General features: G+C 42.2%; 2 protein-coding genes across 2 annotated transcripts; both read left to right on the forward strand.

The window, feature by feature from the left end:
- Positions 1 to 8,336: 8,336 nt before the first annotated feature.
- LOC136691448 (odorant receptor 131-2-like) lies at positions 8,337 to 9,260 on the forward strand. Its single transcript, XM_066664007.1, has one exon. The coding sequence runs from the start codon at positions 8,337 to 8,339 to the stop codon at positions 9,258 to 9,260; it is 924 nt and encodes a 307-aa protein (XP_066520104.1).
- Positions 9,261 to 18,692: 9,432 nt separating this feature from the next.
- Positions 18,693 to 19,604, forward strand: LOC136691450 (odorant receptor 131-2-like). Its single transcript, XM_066664008.1, has one exon. It carries the CDS (start codon positions 18,693 to 18,695, stop codon positions 19,602 to 19,604), a length of 912 nt encoding a protein of 303 aa, XP_066520105.1.
- The last annotated feature ends 837 nt before the right edge of the window (positions 19,605 to 20,441 follow it).

Genomic DNA, 20,441 nt, shown 5'->3' on the forward strand with positions numbered 1-20,441 from the left:
ATGTATTTAACATGCAGTCAGTTTTTTTCAAAGACTGAACCAAATATACTAAAGTCTTAAAACATATTTCTAAGTCTGAGTCAAATAATACTGACATGTGATTTTATGAATTTATAAGATCTGTGAGTGTATGTTTAAGCCAATGCTTTAGATGAAAACTGATTTGGTCTCAGTGGTAAAAGACAAGTAGTTACGAGTTGCACTTTGAGTTGTTCTGGTATTAATAATGTTCATGTTTTATATTCTTTTTGCAATGTGCAAAATTTGTAAATAATTTGTAAATCTGAATAATATTTTTTTTTCTGAAAATGCACAATGTAGAGAAGGGACACCCCAGTTGGGGCTTAATATAATACAATACAATTAATTTTGGACCATATGTCAATTTGTTCTGCATACAGTATCAGATGACTGCTAACCGTTTCAAACTTATTTTTCAAGGTTTGTTCTGACAGGGACATTATATTTGAATTTGGCACTGTACCAAACATCTCTATTTGCAATAATATTACACTGTCCTTTGTAAACATTTGTATTCCTATGTCTTACTAATGCTAAAAAAGTACAAAATCTCTACTTAGGCTGTTTCTGTAGACCAAGGCACGAACTCACAATGCTTTTCTGAGTAGGTGTTCTGATCTGTTCCAATCAGTTAAAGTTATAGTACAGACGAGGATGTGAGCCGTACAGCAGGCTCTTCGCACTCCACTCTGTGGTGTGACACTGTCGACATGGACTATGTCAATCACTTTTTTTGGGACCCACTGTTTTTGGGAGCATCCCGTTCTCTGTACCGCCAAGATGGGCTTCACCTATCGCCTAGGTAGCCTTGGTTCTGCAGTGCTCTCTGAGAACATCGAGGATATTGTATGCCAGGCCTGATTTATCCCACCCACCCACACAAACCAGGCAAGTACAGGGGTTGAACAATGAAACTGAAAAACACCTGTCATTTTAGTGTGGGAGGTTTTGTGGCTAAATTGGAACAGCCTGGGGGCCAATCTTCATTAATTGCACATTGCACCAGTAAGAGCAGAGTGTGAAGGTTCAATTAGCAGAGGGTAAGAGCACAGTAAGAGCTCAGAATATTGCAATGCACACAACATTATGGGTGACATACCAGAGTTCAAAAGAGAACAAATTGTTGGTGCACATCTTGCCTGGGGCGTCTGTGACCAAGATAGCAAGTCTTTGTGACGTATCAAGAGCCACAGTATCCAGGGTAATGTCAGCATACCACCAAGAAGGACGAAACACATCCAACATGTTTAACTGTGGATGCAAGAGGAAGCTGCCTGAAAGGGATGTTCAGATGCTAACCCGGAGATTGTATCCAAAAAACATAAAACCACGGCTGCCCAAATCACGGCAGAATTAAATGTGCACCTCAACTCTCCTGTTTCCAACAGAACTGTCCGTCGGGAGCTCCACAGGGTCAATATACACGGCCGGGCTGCTATAGCCAAACATTTGGTCACTCATGCCAATGCCAAATGTCTGTTTCAATGGTGCAAGGAGCACAAATCTTGTGCTGTGGACATTGTGAAACATGTATGTTTCGCTGATGAGTCCACCTTTACAGTTTTCCCCACATGCAGGAGAGTTACGGTGTGGTGAAGCCCCAAATAAGCATACCACCCAGACTGTTGCATGCCCCGAATGAAGCATGGGGTTGGATCAGTGATGGTTTGGGCTGCCATATCATGGCATTCCCTTGGCCCAATACTTGAGCTAGATGGACTACCGAACCATTCTGGAGGACCATGTGCATCCAATGGTTCAAACATTGTACCTTAAAGGCAGTGCCATGTATCAGGATGACAATGCACCAATACACACAGCAAGACTGGTGAAAGATTGGTTTGATGAACATAAAAGTGAAGTTGAACATCTCCCATGGCTTGCACAGTCACCAGATCTAAATATTATTGAGCCACTTTGGGGTGTTTTGGAGGAGCAAATCAGGAAACGTTTTCCTCCACCAGCATCACTGGCCACTATCCAGCAAGAATAATGACTTAAAATCCCTCTGACCACTGTGCAGGACTGTATATGTCATTCCCAAGATGAATTGACACTGTATTGGCCGCAGAAAGAGGCCCTACACCATACTAATAAATTATTGTGGTCTAAAACCAGGTGTTTCAGTTTCATTGTCCAACCCCTGTAGATTATCAAATACGTGATCATAAGTGTAGTAGATATAAAATACAAACCAGATTCCAAAAAAGTTGGGACACTAAACAAATTGTGAATAAAAACTGAATGCAATGATGTGGAGGTGCCAACATCTAATATTTTATTCAGAATAGAACACAAATCACAGATTCAAAGTTTAAACTGAGAGAATGTATCATTTTAAGGGAAAAATATGTTGTTTCAAAATTTCATGGCATCAACAAATCCCAAAAAAGTTGGGACATGGCCATTTATCACTGTGTGGCATCCCCCCTTCTTCTTACAATACTCAACAGATGTCTGGGGACAGAGGAGACCAGTTTCTCAAGTTTAGAAAGAGGAATGCTCTCTCATTCATGTCTAATACAGGCCTCTAACTGTTCAATCATCTTGGGACTTCTTTGTTGCACCTTCCTTTATATGATGCGCCAAATGTTCTCTATAGGTGAAAGATCTGGACTGCAGGCTGCCATTTCAGTACCCGGATCCTTCTCCTACGTAACCATGATGTTGTGATTGCTGCAGAATGTGGTCTGGCATTATCTTGTTGAAAAATGCAGGGTCTTCCCTGAAAGAGATGACATCTTGATGGGAGCATAAGTTGTTGTAGAACCTGAATATAGTTCTCTGTATTAATGGTGCCTTTCCAGACATGCAAGCTGCCCATGCCACAAGCACTCATGCAACCCCATACCATCAGAGATGCAGGCTTCTGAATGGAGCGTTGATAACAACTTGGGTTATCCTTGTCTTCTCTGGTCTGGATGACATGGCGTCCCAGTGTTCCATAAAGAACTTCAAATCGTGACTCATCTGACCACAGAACAGGCTTCCATTTTGCCACACTCCATTTTAAAAGACCCCTGGCCCAGTGCAAACGTCTGAGCTTGTGGAGCTTGCTTAGAAATGGCTTTGCACTGTAGAGTTTCAGCTGGCAATGGCAGATGGCACGGTGAATTGTGTTCACTGACAATGATTTCTGGAAGTATTCCTGAGCCCATTCTGTTATTTCCTTGACAGTGGCATTCCTGTTTGAGGTGCAGTGACGTTTAAGGGCCCGGAGATCACGAGCATCCAGTAGAGTTTTAAGGCCTTGTCCCTTACGCACAGCAATTGTTCCAGATTCTCTGAATCTTTTGATGAGGTTATGCACAGTTGATGATGATAACTTAAAAGTCTTTGCTAATTTACGCTGGGTAACACCATTCTGGTATTGCTGCACTATATTTCTGTGCAACAATGGTGGAATTGGTGATCCTCTTACCATCTTGGCTTCAGAGAGACACTGACACTCTGAGAAGCTCTTTTATTACCCAATCATGTTGTCAATTGACCTAATTAGTGTTAATTGGTCTTCCAGCTGTTCGTTATATGCTCAATTTCCTTTTTTCCAGCCACTTATTGCTGTTTGTCACAACCTTTTGGGGATTTGTTGACACTGTGAAATTTTGAATCAACATATTTTTCCTTTAGAATGGTACATTTACTCAGATTAAACTTGATCTGTCATCTATGTTCTATTACGAATAAAATATTGACATTTTCCATCTCCACATCATTGCATTCAGTTTTTATTCACAATTTGTTTAGTGTCCCAACTTTTTTGGAATCCGGTTTGTAGTATATTATAAGTATAAGTATTTTTTCAATGTATAAGTAATACATTTTCTCAATGTATAGTTATAATTGAATATTATTATATTATATTATATTGAATTTTATTATATAATTGAAGATTATAAGTGATTTTAAGGGTACACTTATAGATAATGGCCATTTGTTTGCCCATAGTAAGGGGGAAGATGTTTCTACAATGCTTGCTCTAAGAAATATAAACATTTGATACAGTATGAAGACTGTATCTTTCCCCCAAATCAAACTTAAACACAGAAAATATCAAACAGCATGCCTCAATATAAGAGCACCTAACTCTAAAGCAGTCATTATAAATGAAAGTATAATGCATTAGATATTTGATGTTTTATGCCTTGGTGAAATTTGGGTAAGAAATTATGAATACTTAACACTAAATTAAGCCACTCCTACAGGCTATAAAGGTGGTGGATTATGTATAATACACAAATATTATTTAAATACTAACCAAAAACATGGTTATATGGTATATGGAGAGTGTGGCATCAGTGAGATGTGCAGCAGGAATGACAGACTGGTTTAAAGTAATGCTGTGGCTACACCAAGGATCAGTTCTGATCCCTTTCCAGTTTACAGTGGTCATGGATAGGTTGACTGATGAGGTTGCAGATGACATTGTGATTTGTGGGGAGAGGGAGCAGGTTGTGGTTAGTATGGAGATATAGTTTGGAGAGAAGGGGAATGAAAGTTAGTAGGGACATGGTTTGGGCATGTGCAGAGGAGAGATGAGAGTTACATTGGAAGAAGAGTACTGATTATGGGACCACCAAGCAGGAAGAAGAGAGGAAGACCAAAGAAGAGGCATATGGATGTGCTGAAGAAGGACATGCAGGTGAGGGGTGTGAATGAAGGGAATGTTCATGACAGGGTAAGATGGAGAAGGATGATCTGCTCTGGCGACCCCTAAACAGGAACAGCCGAAAGATAAAGAAGAAGTAGTTCTGATATTAATTATGTGAAGCTGTTTTTTGACATCATGTCAGTTGTAAAATACTCTATATAAATAAATTATGTTTAATTTGATTTGATTAATAAAAAAGAGAGGTTTCTGATTATAAAGAGTTCTGCTCTGAAAAGGTCTGTGGGTTAATATGGGTTTTCTGCTCCAGAATATTCTTTATTAAATGTTTTGATTTCAGGTTCACTGCAGGTATGAAAAGAATTATGTAAATATATGTACAGCTAAATGTGGAGGCTATATTTTTAATTCTTGCCCATTTTCAGCCACCTGCAATCCCTGGCATTTTATTTTCTCTTTTAACAGCATCTACCTATTTCACTGTATGCCAAACTGTTTCACCAATTTTTTTTTTCTTCACTGTGCCCACTATACTGTTAAACCAGTATAATTCCCATGCTGTGTTAAGTAATATAAGCAACATGGCTTCTGTATTCAGCCATACAAAATTGCAAAATTGCATCCTAGCCAATGAGTCAAAACACTAAAATAAGTGTTTTTGAGGAATATAGGACAGATACATTATGTAAAGCCCACTGGACACTCTGCAAACTTTATCTAGTGGTAAATCATGAAATGGAGGTTTCTGCTTTCTGTGTATGTTGCTTGAATTTATATTTGAAACAGGAGGCTGGACTGAGTCCAGAAAATAGTGGATAAACCACAACCATTATTTTCATAATTGATTAATCCATCAAATTTTCACTCAAGGAATGCATAATCTCCCGCCAAGTTTGAGCTCCTTGTTCACTCCCATGTGACGAGCTGCCTTCTCTCTGTCTTGCTGTTTGTCACGGGGATGTGAAGGGTGGACTAACGGAGGCGGACGCACTCGCTACAACACAGATAGTTTATTATAGAACAAAACTAACAAAACAAACAAAGACAGGCAGACTAGATAAGGAAACACACAACAACACAACTTGGCTTAGGGAAAGGAAATGAGCAAGAGACCTAATGAGAATGACACAAAACAAACAAATGACCGATGACAGGAAGTGACAACAATGGAACTTAAATATATGAACAAAAAAGACACACCTGACACAGATAACAAGGGTAAATGACAAGGAGGCGGGACAAAGGTGGAGACATGGACAATAACAGACAGACAGAGCCACATGTCGGGGGAAAACAAACAAGATAGGGCCAGGATGTGACAGACGCCCCCTCCAAGACGCGCAACTCCTGGAGCGCGAAAAACTAGACTCCCTAGGAGCTGGCGCAGGAGGGGTCAGGAGAAACAAAACAAAAATGAAACCACAATACTCAGGACAAGACAGGAAATGGAGCTGGGAACCACTGACTGGACCATAACGGATACTGGACAAAATTAGAAACAGGAGATGGGACTCGTGACAAGACAGGGTGCTGGAGCTTAGACTGGACACTGAATGGGGACTGAGACAGAACAGGAGCAGAGACATGAGACTGGACTTGGGACAAGACGGGAGCAGAGACAGGGGACTGAAACATACACTGAACAGGTCCTGAGACTGAGGATCAATACTGGGAGTGAACAGGAGACTGGACATGAGACCGGACAGAGGGTTTAAACGGTGACTGAACAGGACTAACAGGGGACTGGGCTGGACTTGGCAGGGGAACAAGGACCATGACGTTTACCGGGACAGACACGAACACCGTGACAGGGACAGGAACCGAAACAAAAGCAGACACAAGTACAGGGACGATAACAGAAACAGGAACTATGACAGGAACAGACATGGGGATTAACACAACTGGAGGGTGCCCAGGACTGGCAAAAGTCTGTGGGACTGTCCAAGGTGCCAGCATGGGCACAGTTCTGGGGATCGGCCCCGAAGTCCTTGGGGCCGGAGCCACAGTCACGGGTTCAGAACCGGCCGGAGCCACAGTCATGGGTGCAGAAGCGGCTGAGGAAGCTGCCTTCGCTGAGACAGAAGCGGCTGAAGCACCACTTTCACGGGAACAGAAGCGGCTGGAGGCGCCGCTTTCACGAGGACAGGAGCGGCTGCAGGTGCCACTTTCACGAGGACAGGAGCGGCTGGAGGCACCGCTTTCACGAAGACAGGAGCGGCTGGAGGCGCTGCTTTCACAGGAACAGAAGCGGCTGGAGGCGCCGCTTTCACGAGGACAGGAGTGGCTGCAGGTTCTGCTTTCACGAGGACAGGAGCAGCTAGAGGCGCCGCTTTCACGAAGACAGGAGTGGCTGGTTTCGCCGCGTCCACGGAGACAGGAGTGGCTGGTTTCGCCGTGTCCACGGAGACAGCTGTTCAGAGTTTTACCCAGAGATAAAGCTGTGTTGGCTGCGTCCTTTTGTGGATCGGTCATTATGTGACGGGGATGTGAAGGGTGGACTAACAGAGGTGGACGCACTCGCTACAACACAGATAATTTATTATAGAACAAAACTAACAAAACAAACAAAGACAGGCAGACTAGATAAGGAAACACACAACAACACGACTTGGCTTAGGGAAAGGAAACGAGCAAGAGACCTAATGAGAACTACACAAAACAACGAAACAAACAAATGACCGATGACAGGAAGTGACAACAACGGAACTTAAATGCATGAACAAACAAGACACACCTGACACAGATAACAAGGGTAAATGACAAGGAGGCGGGACAAAGGCGGAGACATGGACAATAACAGACAGGCAGAGCCACATGTCGGGGGAAAACAAACAAGATAGGGCCAGGACGTGACACTGTTCTTGCAGTGCTAACCGTCAACTCCAATTTTGTGGCGTGTAACGGTTCTAAACAGTTTTTAGCTGGTGGTAGCTGGTTATGAAAAATATTGGCCTGTGTTTTAGTTAACAATAATACACCAAAAACTAAGAAAAAAAAAAGTTTTTTTTGATCAGTACACCTGGCCTAATGGCAACGGCATTACTAAGTCTCCTCAGTCACATAAGGTGCCAGAAGAAAAATATTGAGATATGTAAGATGGTTCTTTAACAATGTAGCAAGTATAATTCTCGAGTATACTTCTAGGGTATACTATCATTTAATCAACTGACATTTTCAGTGGATTTCGTCACTGAAAGAAGTGATCTCTTTACTCATGCATCTCATTCCTAGTTAAACCACTAGAGGTCAATAACAAACCTGATTTTCTGTTCTACTGTTACCTGTGGGGAATATGATTTATGTTTCATACAAAACTGTAATAGAGGACTAGGATGCAGTAATAAAGGCACGGTATGATATAAAGTGAAGTTTATTCCAAAACTGAACAAACCAATAATGAACATTTTCTATAAAACTCCATGGACAGTTGTCTGGACAAATAAATATAAAATAAATGAATGGGAAGCTTTTGTACATCACCTTGTTTTATTACTACATGTTGTTATTATCTTGGTCTGACTGCTGGCGTTGTCAGCACCACAAGGGAAAAGCAAGGCACAGTAATAATATAAAATAGGAGTGACCCAAGTGCTGGAGTCTTTCCTGGAGACGATATTGACAACTTCCTTGAACATTTTTCCATCTTTTTACTAGTGCAGTTTAAAAGGATGATTTAAAAGACAGAAAGGACTTAATTTGTGAGAGAATGAATTCAAGCAGGGTCTCTTTTGAAGAGGCTTTTATGAAAAACATTATTGTTGTTGGACTTGGTGTCTTCATTACTTACATCAATGGGATATTTGTGTTTGCTTTTTATAAAAATTCAATTTTCTACACTGACCCAAGATACATTCTGTACGTTCACCTTGTCATAAATGACTTAATTATGCTCTTTTTTTCAGTGAGTCTACATATCCTAGGTTACACTGTACCTCTTTTGAATGTCGCTGTCTGTAGTGTTCTGCTTCTGTTTGCCACAACAACTTCAGACAACTCTCCCCTGAATCTTGCTGGAATGGCTATAGAACGCTACATTGCCATCTGCAAACCACTGCATCACACTCAGCTGTGTTCAGTGAACAGGACCTACATCCTCATCGGCCTGATCTGGCTTCTGAACTTTGTTCCTGCACTTGTGGATATTTTCATTTTGTTGGTGAATGAACCCATCCATATTTTCTCAATGTCACTTACTTGCTATAACAATAGCCTTTATGGATCAAATCAGCATGTTATGAGAGCCATCTTTGTCAGTGCTCTTTATTTATCATGTGTTTGGATGGCACTAGTCTTTACTTATTTCAAAGTTCTTCAGGCTGCCAAAGCTGCAACATCTGATAAGGTTTCTGCTAGAAAAGCTCGGAACACTATTTTGCTTCATGGCCTGCAGCTCCTTCTCTGCATGCTCGCCTATGTTACACCATTTATAAACAATTTTTTCTTGGCATTGTTTCCTAAAAATAGAGGCACGATTTTATTCAGCACTTATTTATTATCTAATATTTTTCCAAGGCTTCTCAGTCCTCTTATATATGGGCTCAGGGATCAAAAAATGTTTAAATATGTCAAATGGTATTTAACGTGCTGTCTGTTCTTCTCAAAGGTTGAACCAAATATGCTGAAGTCTTAGAGCACATTTCCAAGGCCAAATATGAGATGTGTGCATGTTTAAACTGAGGTTGTAGATGAAATCTAAATTGATCTAGCTGGAAAAGAAAAACTGTGGCTATTTGAAGTTTAGGACATGCTAGTATTAATGAAATTCATTCACTATATAGTTTCTGCAATTTTCACCACATGTAATACTTTCTCTATCAGAATAAATCATTATCCCTGAACATATACATTTTAGAGCAGGGAATAAAAACACTGTTCTTATATGTTTAATGTAATACAATTTCATTTGGAGTCCATACCATTCAGTCCAATTGTTATGACATTGACACAGTGTAAAGAGGCGATTGTCATTTTCAGATGTATTCAAGGTTTGTTCTAACAGGGACATTATCACTGAATTTGGCACCAGGCTAAACTTCACTTTTTCCTAGATTTACACTATAGGCTACAATGTAACTGCTTTGTCTTATTAATGCTACAAAATTCAAACTGTCTTTCTGTTAATATATGTGTTATTAAGACAGGAATCTGATTCAAAGCTTTGTGAGTATTGGCTCAGGTTTTCTGCTCCTGAATATTCTGCAAGTAACATTTTCATTTTAGTTTTACTGCAGATATCTGTGAAGCTCAAAATCAATGTTGTACATGTATGCACATGCTAAATGTGGAGGCAAATGTTTTCTCTTGTTTTTAAATGTTTTATTCTTATAGCAACACCTGCCAGTACTTCATAACATGCTAATCATGTTCTCTGTTCTGTTAAAGCTGCATCTTTCCTGTCCTAAAGACATATCAGCAACACGGCTGGCACAATATTCTGTATACAGCAACACACGTAAAGGTAATACAGGGGTTGGGCAATGAAACTGAAACACCTGGTTTTAGACCACAATCATTTTTGCAGCCAATACAGTGTCAGTTTGTCTTGGGAATGACATATACAAGTCCTGTACAGTGGTCAGAGGGATTTTAAGCCATTCCTCTTGCAGGATAGTGGCCAGGTCACTATGTGATGCTGGTGGAGGAAAAAATTTCCTGACTCGCTCCTCCAAAACACCCCAAAGTGGCTCAATAATATTTAGATCTGGTGACTGTGCAGGCCATGGGAGATGTTCAACTTCATCAAACCAATCTTTCACCAGTCTTGCTGTGTGTATTGGTGCGTTGTCATCCTGATACACGGCACCGTCTTCAGCATACAATGTTTGAACCTTTGCATGCACATGGTCCTCCAGAATGGTTCGGTAGTCCTTGGCAGTGACAAGCCCATCTAGCACAAGTATTGGGTCAAGGGAATGCCATGATATGGCAGCCCAAACCATCACTGATCCACCCCCATGCTTCACTCTGGGCATGCAACAGTCTGGTTGGTATGCTTCTTTGGGGCTTCTCCACACCATAACTCTCCCGGATGTGGGAAAAACTGTAAAGGTGAACTCATCAGAGCAAAATACATGTTTCACATTGTCCACAGCCCAATATTTGTGCTCCTTGCACCATTGAAACCGACGTTTGGCATTGGCATGAGTGACCAAAGGTTTGGCTATAGCAGCAAGGCCGTGTATATTGACCCTGTGGAGCTCCCGACGGACAGTTCTGGTGGAAACAGGAGAGTTGAGGTGCCCATTTAATTCTGCCGTGATTTGGGCAGCTGTGGTTTTATGTTTTTTGGATACAATCTGGGTTAGCACCCAAACATCCCTTTCAGGCAGCTTCCTCTTGCATCCACAGTTAATTATTTTGGATGCGTTTTGTCCTTCTTGGTGCTATGCTGACATTACCCTGTATACCGTGGCTCTTGATACATCACAAAGACTTGCTGTCTTGGTAACAGACGCGCCCGCAAGACGTGCACCAACAATTTGTCCTCTTTTGAACTCTGGTATGTCACACATAATGTTGTGTGCATTGCAATATTTTGAGCAAAATATTATCCTCCAAAATATTATCCTGCTAATCGAACCTTCACACTCTGCTCTTACTGGTGCAATTAATGAACATTGGCCACCAGGCTGGTCCAATTTAGCCATGAAACCTCTCACGCTAAAATGACAGGTGTTTCAGTTTCATTGTTCAACCCCTGTATTGCTGCTTCAACAAAATACTGAATCTATGTAATGAGGCAAACCTCTAAATCAGGGTTCTCCTATGTGCAGCCTGCAAGAATAATGTATATGAGTATGCGTTCTTGTGTCTTTTTAAGTTCTTGTGTTCTTGGGAAATGGCAACAATCTCAGCCCAAGTCCTGTTCTGATTAATAGTCCACATCTAGCCAAGTACAGTTACTATACCCAGATGTGTTCTTGCTCACCCTGTATTATCGAGGATTTGCTGGGATGAGACCCCTTTAGGCTTGAGAGAGTCACATATCTCAGAATACATTTCGCAGCAACCTCAGTGCAATGGTGTATTTTCCTGCCAGTGAGTCAGGTACTCATCAAGTATATTGCCATTCCAATTACATAACAACCGAAGCATCCTCAAGTCAGAACAGAAATTTGTACTCGTGAGTTGAACTAGCCAAGTTTGTACAACCAAGTATGGCAGTTAAAACTTAAAGTACTTTGTACTGAGAAAAACATAAGTGAAATGCAAAAACTCCGCCCCAATTTCAGGTCTTGTTTCCAACCGCCGCTGTGTAATCACTTCTCTTATTGAATGATGAATAAAATCAAATAACTGTTAGGCCTACCTATTTACACATATTTAAAAATAATCAAAATCCTTCTAATAATTATGAAATAGTATGAGAATGACATCCTGGCTCCTGCCTTTGCAATGTTTGTTGGATGTGGCCCTTGAGGAAAAGTAATTGGGGACCCCTGCTCTAAATATACACTATGTAAAATACACAATTTCTGCTCTAATTCATCCCAAAGGTGTTCCATCAGGTTGAGGTAAGAGCAGTGCAGGCCATTCAAGCTCTTCAACACCAAACTCACTCATCCATGTCTTTATGGACCTTGCTTTGTGCACTGGTGCAGGAAGGAACCATCCCCAGACTGTTCTTACAAATTTGGAAGCACGAAATTGTCCAAAACCTCTTGCTACACCGAAGCATTACATGCTCCATTCATTGGAACTAAGGAGCAGAGCCCAACTCCTGAAAAATAGTTCCACACCATAATCCCCCCTCCATCAAACTTTACACTTGGCACAGTGCAGTCAGACAAGTACCATTCTTCTGGCCACCACCAAACCCAAATCTGAAGGCCACATGACAATTTGGAGATCTGTAGCAATTGAATTTGCAGAAAGTTGGCAACTTATGGGCACTATGCACCTCAGCATCTACTAATGTTTTAAAACTATACAATGATGCAAGTTGCTGCAGGGGTCTTATGAGTATCTGAAAATAAACTGTTGCCACATAAAGTTGATCTTCACAAAAAAAAGTACATTTCCTCACCATTTCCTGTTTTCCAGTTTGTTTGTGCTCAAAATTAACAAATCTAAAGTGATTACTAGCTCTGGTGCCAGCAAATGGCTAAAAAAATAAAATAAACGGTCTCAATCTGGTATGTTAGGGTTTCTCTCTTTCTGCTTAAGGCAGAGCAAATCTTCTGGACTTTATTAGACAATGGAGAGAACTCCAAACATTGAAAAGCATGAACCAATATGAGGAATTTGCTCTATTCATGCTCCTTGGGTGGGTAATATTGACATCTTTTCACTGTTTCAGATTAGTTAATGTGGAAATAACTCGAAAAAATTCAAGAGACAGCTAACTGCATTACAGGAAGTGCTACAAATTAGTTTCTTTTTTAATTTAAACAGTGAATAAAAACTTACAGACAAGTTAAACTTCAGCCACGTACAAACAAGAATCAAATTTGTCCAATAACTTACTGTTCTACCTTAAAAGACACATAGCCTCTGATTTTAAACCAGAGAGAAGTGTGTTCTCTGCCATCGTAGATGTCCCTTTAAATAGCTTCTGCATGAAGAAATGAAACCTACTCTCTATGGAACTTCTAATGTGTTCTCTAGATCCAAGCTCATCTAATAGAGTCCAAATATCATTAGAAATGTATGTTGTGGTCAGAGAAGTGCTTCATGAAGAAAAGAATCAGACAATGGTGGCCATGAACACTCGAGAAGTTGATATCTTGTATTAATTCAAAAATCAACTGTCGAACGATTAAACAATGTAATTAAAAGGAAAGATGATATAACACAGTGATAAACTATTCTTTGTGCTTTTGTCAGTTAAATAAAACTTCAAGAGAGTTAACAAATAGTAGGCAAGGCAAGGCAAGTTTATTTATAGAGTACCTTTCATACAAAAGCAATTCAAAGTGGTTTATGAAAGTGCAGAGTATTTGAAACTGCGCTGTAAGCCCGATCAAACAGGAATGTTTTAAGCCTTGATTTAAAAGTGTCTAAAGTCGGGGCTCTTCTAATATTCTCAGTCGGCTGGTTCCATTTAAGAGTGGCGCCGGAGCTAAACACTGCCTCTCCATGTTTACTTTTCACCTGAGGCAGAATTAACTAACTAGTTCCTAAAGATCTGAGAGCTCTGGTCGGCTCATATCTCTTAGCAGATCTGATAAATACTCTGGTCCTACACCATTAAGACTTTTATAGACCAGTAATAACACCTTAAAGTCTATTTTGTAACAGACTGGTATCCAATGTAAGGATTTGAGGATGAGGGGGTGATGTGATCTCTTCTTTTGCTTCTAGTAAGAACTCTGGCAGCTGCATTTTGAACCAGCTGAAGCTGTTTAATGGTCATTTTTGAAAGTCTATTTGTCACGGGGGGGAACGTGAGGAGTAGATTTATGGGAGGCGGACACACTCGCTACAACACAGATAGTTTAATAATGAAGACATAACAGAACGAAACAAACTTGAAGAGAACCACGAGATAACATTAACGAGCAGGAAACAAAACTACAAGACTGAGGCGTGAAACAGGCAGGAGACAGAACGAGGCAGGAGACAGAACGAAAACAGAAACGAGAACCAAAGACTTTCACGGGGACAGACATTAACACGGTGACAGGGACCGGAACTGAAAGAAAAGCAGACAAAGGCACAGGGACAAGGACAGATACAGGAACCAGAAAGGGACAGAGCAAAGACAACATGTGGGTGTCCAGGGCTGGCAAATGTCTGAGGGAATGTCTGAGGTACCAGCCTGGGCACAGTTCTGGGGATCGGCCCCGAAGTCCTTGGGGCCGTCCTACGGGTATGACCGGGAGCGGCCGTAGCCACAGTCTCGGGAGCAGAAACGGCCGTAGCCACAGTCTCAGGGGCAGAAACGGCCGTAGCCACAGTCTCTGGTTCAAAAGTGGCCGAAGCCAAAGTCACGGAGATAGGAGCGGCTGAGGGAGCCGCACTCACAGAGACAGGAGGCCCTGCGGCGACGTCCATGGAGATAGGAGAACCTGCAGCGACGTCCACGGAGACAGGAGAACCAGCAGCGACGTCCACGGAGACAGGAGAACCTACAGCGATGTCCACGGAGACAGGAGAACCTGCAGCGACGTCCACGGAGACAGGAGAACCTGCAGCGACGTCCACGGAGACAGGAGAACCTGCAGCGACATCCACGGAGACAGGGGAACCTACAGCGACGTCCACGGAGACAGGGGAACCTGCAGCGACATCCACGGAGACAGGGGAACCTGCAGCGACGTCCACGGAGACAGGCGGAACTGCGACAACGTCCACGGAGGCAGGCGGACCTGCGACGATGTCCACGGAGGCAGGCGGAACTGCGACGATGTCCACGGAGGCAGAGGGATCTGCGACGACGTCCACGGAGGCAGAGGGATCTGCGACGACGTCCACGGAGGCAGAGGGATCTGCGACGATGTCCACGGAGGCAGAGGGATCTGCGACGTCATCCACGGAGGCAGAAGGATCTGCGACGACGTCCACGGAGGCAGAAGGATTTGCGACGGCATCCACGGAGGCAGAAGGATCTGCAACGACCTTCACGGAGGCAGAAAGATGTGCGACGTCATCCACGGAGGCAGAAGAATCTGCGACATCGTCCACGGAGGCAGAAGAATCTGCGACGACGTTCACGGAGACAGGCGGAACTGCGACGACGTCCACGAGGCAGGCGGAACTGCGACGACGTCCACGGAGGCAGTCGGAACTGCAACGATGTTCACGGAGGCAGAGGGATCTGCGACAACGTCCACGGAGGCAGAGGGATCTGCGACGACGTCCACGGAGGCAGAGGGATCTACGACGACGTCCACGGAGGCAGAGGGATCTGCGACGTCGTCCACGGAGGCAGAAGGATCTGCGACGACGTCCACGGAGGCAGAAGGATCTGCGACGTCATCCACGGAGGCAGAAGGATCTGCGACGACGTTCACGGAGACAGGCGCGGCCGGAGGCGCCACGCTCAGGAAGACAGGCGCGGCCGGAGGCGCCGCGCTCACGAAGGGAGGCGCCGCGCTCACGAAGAGAGGCGCGGCCGTAGGCGCTGCGCTCAGGGAGATAGGCGCGGCCATAGGCGCCACGCTCAGGGAGATAGACGCGGCCGTAGGCGCCGCGCTCAGGGAGATAGGCGCGGCCGTAGGCGCCGTGCTCAGGGAGATAGGCGCGGCCGTAGGCGCCGCGCTCAGGGAGATAGGCAGGAGCTGAGACGTCTACCGAGGCAGGTGCTCGTGCTGCTCGAGTGCTGCACTGTGGATTTAGCGGGTTTGGGCGCACTCTCGAGGGACTTCTTTGACCGTAGCTCCCCCGGAGATGCGCCCCTGTTAGCCTCATCTCCCATGTCCTGTGATTTGAGGCTAACAGCCCCTACCCATACCCCCCCCCCCCAAAAAATCTCCCCGGACCTGAGGGGGTAATTCTCTGGAGCTGGGGTTCCTGCAGAGACGTCCTCGTGTGCAGGGGTTCCAGCAGAGAAGTCCTCGGGAGCAGGGGTTCCAGCAGAGACGCCCTTGGGAGCAGGTTGTGAGTATCTCTCCTCAATCAGATTTAAAAATGTCTCAACAGTGAGTTCAAGGGCCTTCACATTTATTAACTGTTCTGCCCACTGCAACGCCTCTCCTCTTAGTAGATTCTTAACAAAGAGGACCTGGACAATTTCAGGTGGAGCAGGACAGGTTAAAAATTGAAAGTACAGTCGGCACTGTAATAAAAATCCCTTGCAGTTGAGTCCATTCTCAAACTCGCTGGGTACTCCCATGACCGATTGCAAGACGGTAGGCTGATCATCAGTCCTTAAGTTTAGTAGATCCTCCGCGGTCTTTATGGTCTCACCCAGGGATAGAGCTGTGTTGGCTGCGTCCTTGTGTTTATCGGTCATTCTGTAACGCGGGACGTGAGGAGTAGATTTACGGGAGGCGGACACACTCGCTACAACACAGATAGTTTAATAATGAAGAGATAACAGAACGAAACAAACTTGAAGAGAACCACGAGATAACATTAACGAGCAGGAAACAAAACTACAAGACTGAGGCGTGAAACAGGCAGGAGACAGAACGAGGCATGAGAAATGAAAAAACAGAAACGAGAAACAAGAAACAAACGACAACGAAAACAAACAAACAAACAAACAAAATGACCCATCCCAGGAAGTGAGGGAAGAGGGCTTAAATAACAGAACAAACTAGACACACCTGACACGGATAACGAGGAGAAAAGAAGGCGGGACAAAGGCGGAGAATGAACATAAACAAAGCCATGTGCGGAGATAGGTAAACAAAAAAGAGAGAGCCACATAGAAGGGAAAAACAAACAAGAAAAGGCCAGTATGTGACACTATTTAAGAAACCATTGCAGTAATCAATGCTAGAAATAAAAGCATGGTTTTTCCAGGTTTTTCCAAGTTTCTCCAGGTCTGGTTTTGTCAGAAAATCTCTAATCTACTGATGTTCTTAAGATGGTAAAATGCTGATCTAGTAACCGCTTTAATATGATTACTAGAACTGAGATCTGAGCCCATTAATACATCAAGGTTGTGAGCCAGCTCTTTAGGTTTGAGGGCTCTCGAGTCCAGATACGCAGCCAATCTTTGTCTCTCATTGCTGTTCCCAAATAGTATAATCTCAGTTTTATCTTTATTCAGCTGCAGAAAGTTGTGTCCCATCCAGTTACTGATGTGTTCAAGGCACTTGCTTAATGACTCAACTGGACCAGAGTCATTTGGGGAGAGGGCCATGTAAATCTGAGTATCGTCTGCATAGCTGTGATAGGACAGCCCATAGTCCTGTAGAATCTGGCCAAGAGGAAGCATATATAAATTAAATAAATGTAGACCAAGAATAGAGCCCTGGGCGACACCACAGGTCACTGGCATGTTCTCTGAAATATTATCTTCTATTTCTACAAAGTAGTTCTTGTCTTCCAGATAAGAAACAAACCACTTCAGAACTGTTCCTGAGAGTCCATCCGAGTTTGCGAGTCTATTTATAAGAATCTTATGGTCAATGGTATCAAAGTCAGCACTAAGGTCAAGAAGTAATAGAAGAGATACCTTTCTAGCCTCCGTATTTAAGTGAATGTCATTAGTTACCTTGATTAGAGCAGTCTCAGTGCTGTGATTAGAATTTACCCAGACTGGAATTTGTCTAGGCTACTGTTTATGGACAAGAAACTAGTGATTTGCCTGAAAACTATTTTCTCAATGATTTTGCCAATGAACAGAAAATTAGAAAATGGTCTGTAGCTGCTTATCTGAGATGATTCTAATTTTTTCTTTTTTAGAAGAGGCTTTACAACTCCTGTTTTTAATGAGCTTGGAAAGACCCCTGACATGAGTGAGATGTTTACAATGTGGATTATGTCTGGTGGTATAGTGTGAAACACATTCTTTAAAATTTTGTTTGGTAGAGTGTCAAGACTGCAAGTGGATGGTTTGAGATGATTAACTTTGTCAATTACAATTTCAATGTTTACAGTACTGAACTCTGACATTTTAACTAAGGAGTCTTTATGAGATGATGGAGAGGGTACAGACACATTGTTGTATATAGATGTACTAATCACTTATATGATATTCTAGATTTTAGTGTTAAAATGAATACAAACTCATTACATCTCTCAGTTGATACTAATTCAGGGGCCATTGGTGTGGGTGAGTTAGTAAGTAGGTGTGGCTGTCGACCGCAGTGATGAGGATTTTTTTCTTAATATTGTTGATGATGCTAGAGAAATAGGATTGTCGTGTTTTGCATATTATTGTGTTGGAGTCAGACCAAGAATAAATTTGGACATTGCCTTGTGTTTGTGCTGAATCATCTTGGTCTGACTACTGATGTCAGCACCTCGAGGGAAAAGCAAGGCACAGTAACAGAGTCTAAAACAGTATAAAATAGGAATATCACAAGTGCTGAAGTCGTTGTTGAAGACAACATTGATAAGTTATGCCCATGAATTACACTTTACACTTCTTCCTCTAGTACAAGCTACAGAACGATCAAACATTTAAAGTAACCTAAAGAATATAAAGCACGTAATTAATAAGAGAATGAACTCGAGCCGAGATCCTATTGAATATGCTTTTGTGAAACATTGTATTGTGGTTGGACTTGGTGTCTTCATTACTTACATCAATGGGATCTTTGTGTTTGCTTTTTTTAAGCACTCAGTTTTCTACACGGACCCGAGATATATTCTGTACATTCACCTTGTCATCAATGACTTAATTATGCTCTTTCTTACAGTTTCTCTGTATGTTCTGAGCTATGCTTCACCTCTTCTGAATGTCACTATCTGTAGTGTTCTGCTTCTTTTTGCTTCAATGACCTCAGAAAACTCTCCTCTGAATCTTGCTGGAATGGCTATAGAACGCTACATTGCCATCTGCAAACCATTGCATCACCCTCAGCTGTGTTCAGTGAACAGGACCTACATTCTCATCAGCCTGATCTGGCTTCTGAACTTCATTCCTGCTCTTACTGATATCTTCATTCTCATGGTCAATGAACCCATCAGTGTTTTCTCAACATCAATAACATGCTACAGCAAAAGATTGTATGGCTCAGATCAGCATCTCACTAGATCCATGTTTGTTGAGTCACTTTATTTATCGTGTGTTTTCCTGACACTGGTCTTTACTTACATCAAAGTTCTTCAGGCGGCTAAAGCTGCAACATCTGATCAGATTTCTGCCACTAAAGCCAGGAACACTATTCTGCTTCATGGTGTGCAGCTCCTCCTCTGCCTGCTCGCGTATGTTGCTCCATTTGTAAACAATTTTCTTTTGGCATTGTTTCCAAACTATTGGGGCATGATATTGTTCTGTACTTACATACTGTCTAATATTCTCCCCAGGCTTCTCAGTCCTCTTATTTATGGGGTCAGGGATCAAAAAATGTTTAAATATATCAAAAGGTGTGTAACGTGCAATCTTTACTTTTTAAAGATCCAACCAAATTAAATAGTTCTCAGTGGAAAAAAACAAACATTGCTGGTATTAATAATGTTCATGTGATATATATTTTGTGTAATTTTTTTTTAATTTGTAAAATATCTTCACTATGGGAAAAAACATTATCTCTGAGCATTTTTATTATAGAATACACCCACCACTGTCAATATATGCTTAATGTAATATAATTACATTTTAGACCATGTTTTGGTTAATTTGTTGTGACAATGACACAGTGTAAAGTGGCAGCTGTTATTTTCAAATATTTTATGGTTTGTTCTAACAGTTTTATGGTTTGTTCTTATGTTTGAATTTGGCACTGGACTTAACATCACTTTTTCATAGATCATCACAATATTTGGCCACACTGTGATATTTGTTGTACTCTATGTAACATTTGTAAACTACTGGAAAAAATGTGAAACGTCTCCCTCATAATGCTTGTATATCATAGCCCTGCATTTGTACACCAAGGCCTGAAGATTTACAAATCATCTGCGAGTAGGAGTTCTGATCTGTTCCAATCATTTAAGTCATAGTAAATAAGAGAAGAATCTGTTCCAAAGCTTTGTGAGTATGGACTCAAGTTTTTTGCTCCAGAATGTCCTTCGTGTAACATATTCTTTTGAGGTTTTGCTGCAGAAAAGATCTGTCAAGCTTAAAGTGAATGGTATACATGTGTGCACATGCTGAATGTGGAGGTAAAAGTTTCTCATTTGCTTTTACACTTTTTTGTTTTATTCTTGTAGCAGCACCTGCCAGTACTTTATAAATGCTAACAATTTTCCAATCCATACTCTTTATTTGTTAAAGCTACAGCATTCCTATCCTAAAGGTTGTGTATAT

The sequence above is a fragment of the Hoplias malabaricus genome, chromosome 3, assembly GCF_029633855.1.
Source record: "Hoplias malabaricus isolate fHopMal1 chromosome 3, fHopMal1.hap1, whole genome shotgun sequence".
In the NCBI taxonomy this organism is placed as follows: Eukaryota; Metazoa; Chordata; class Actinopteri; order Characiformes; family Erythrinidae; genus Hoplias; species Hoplias malabaricus.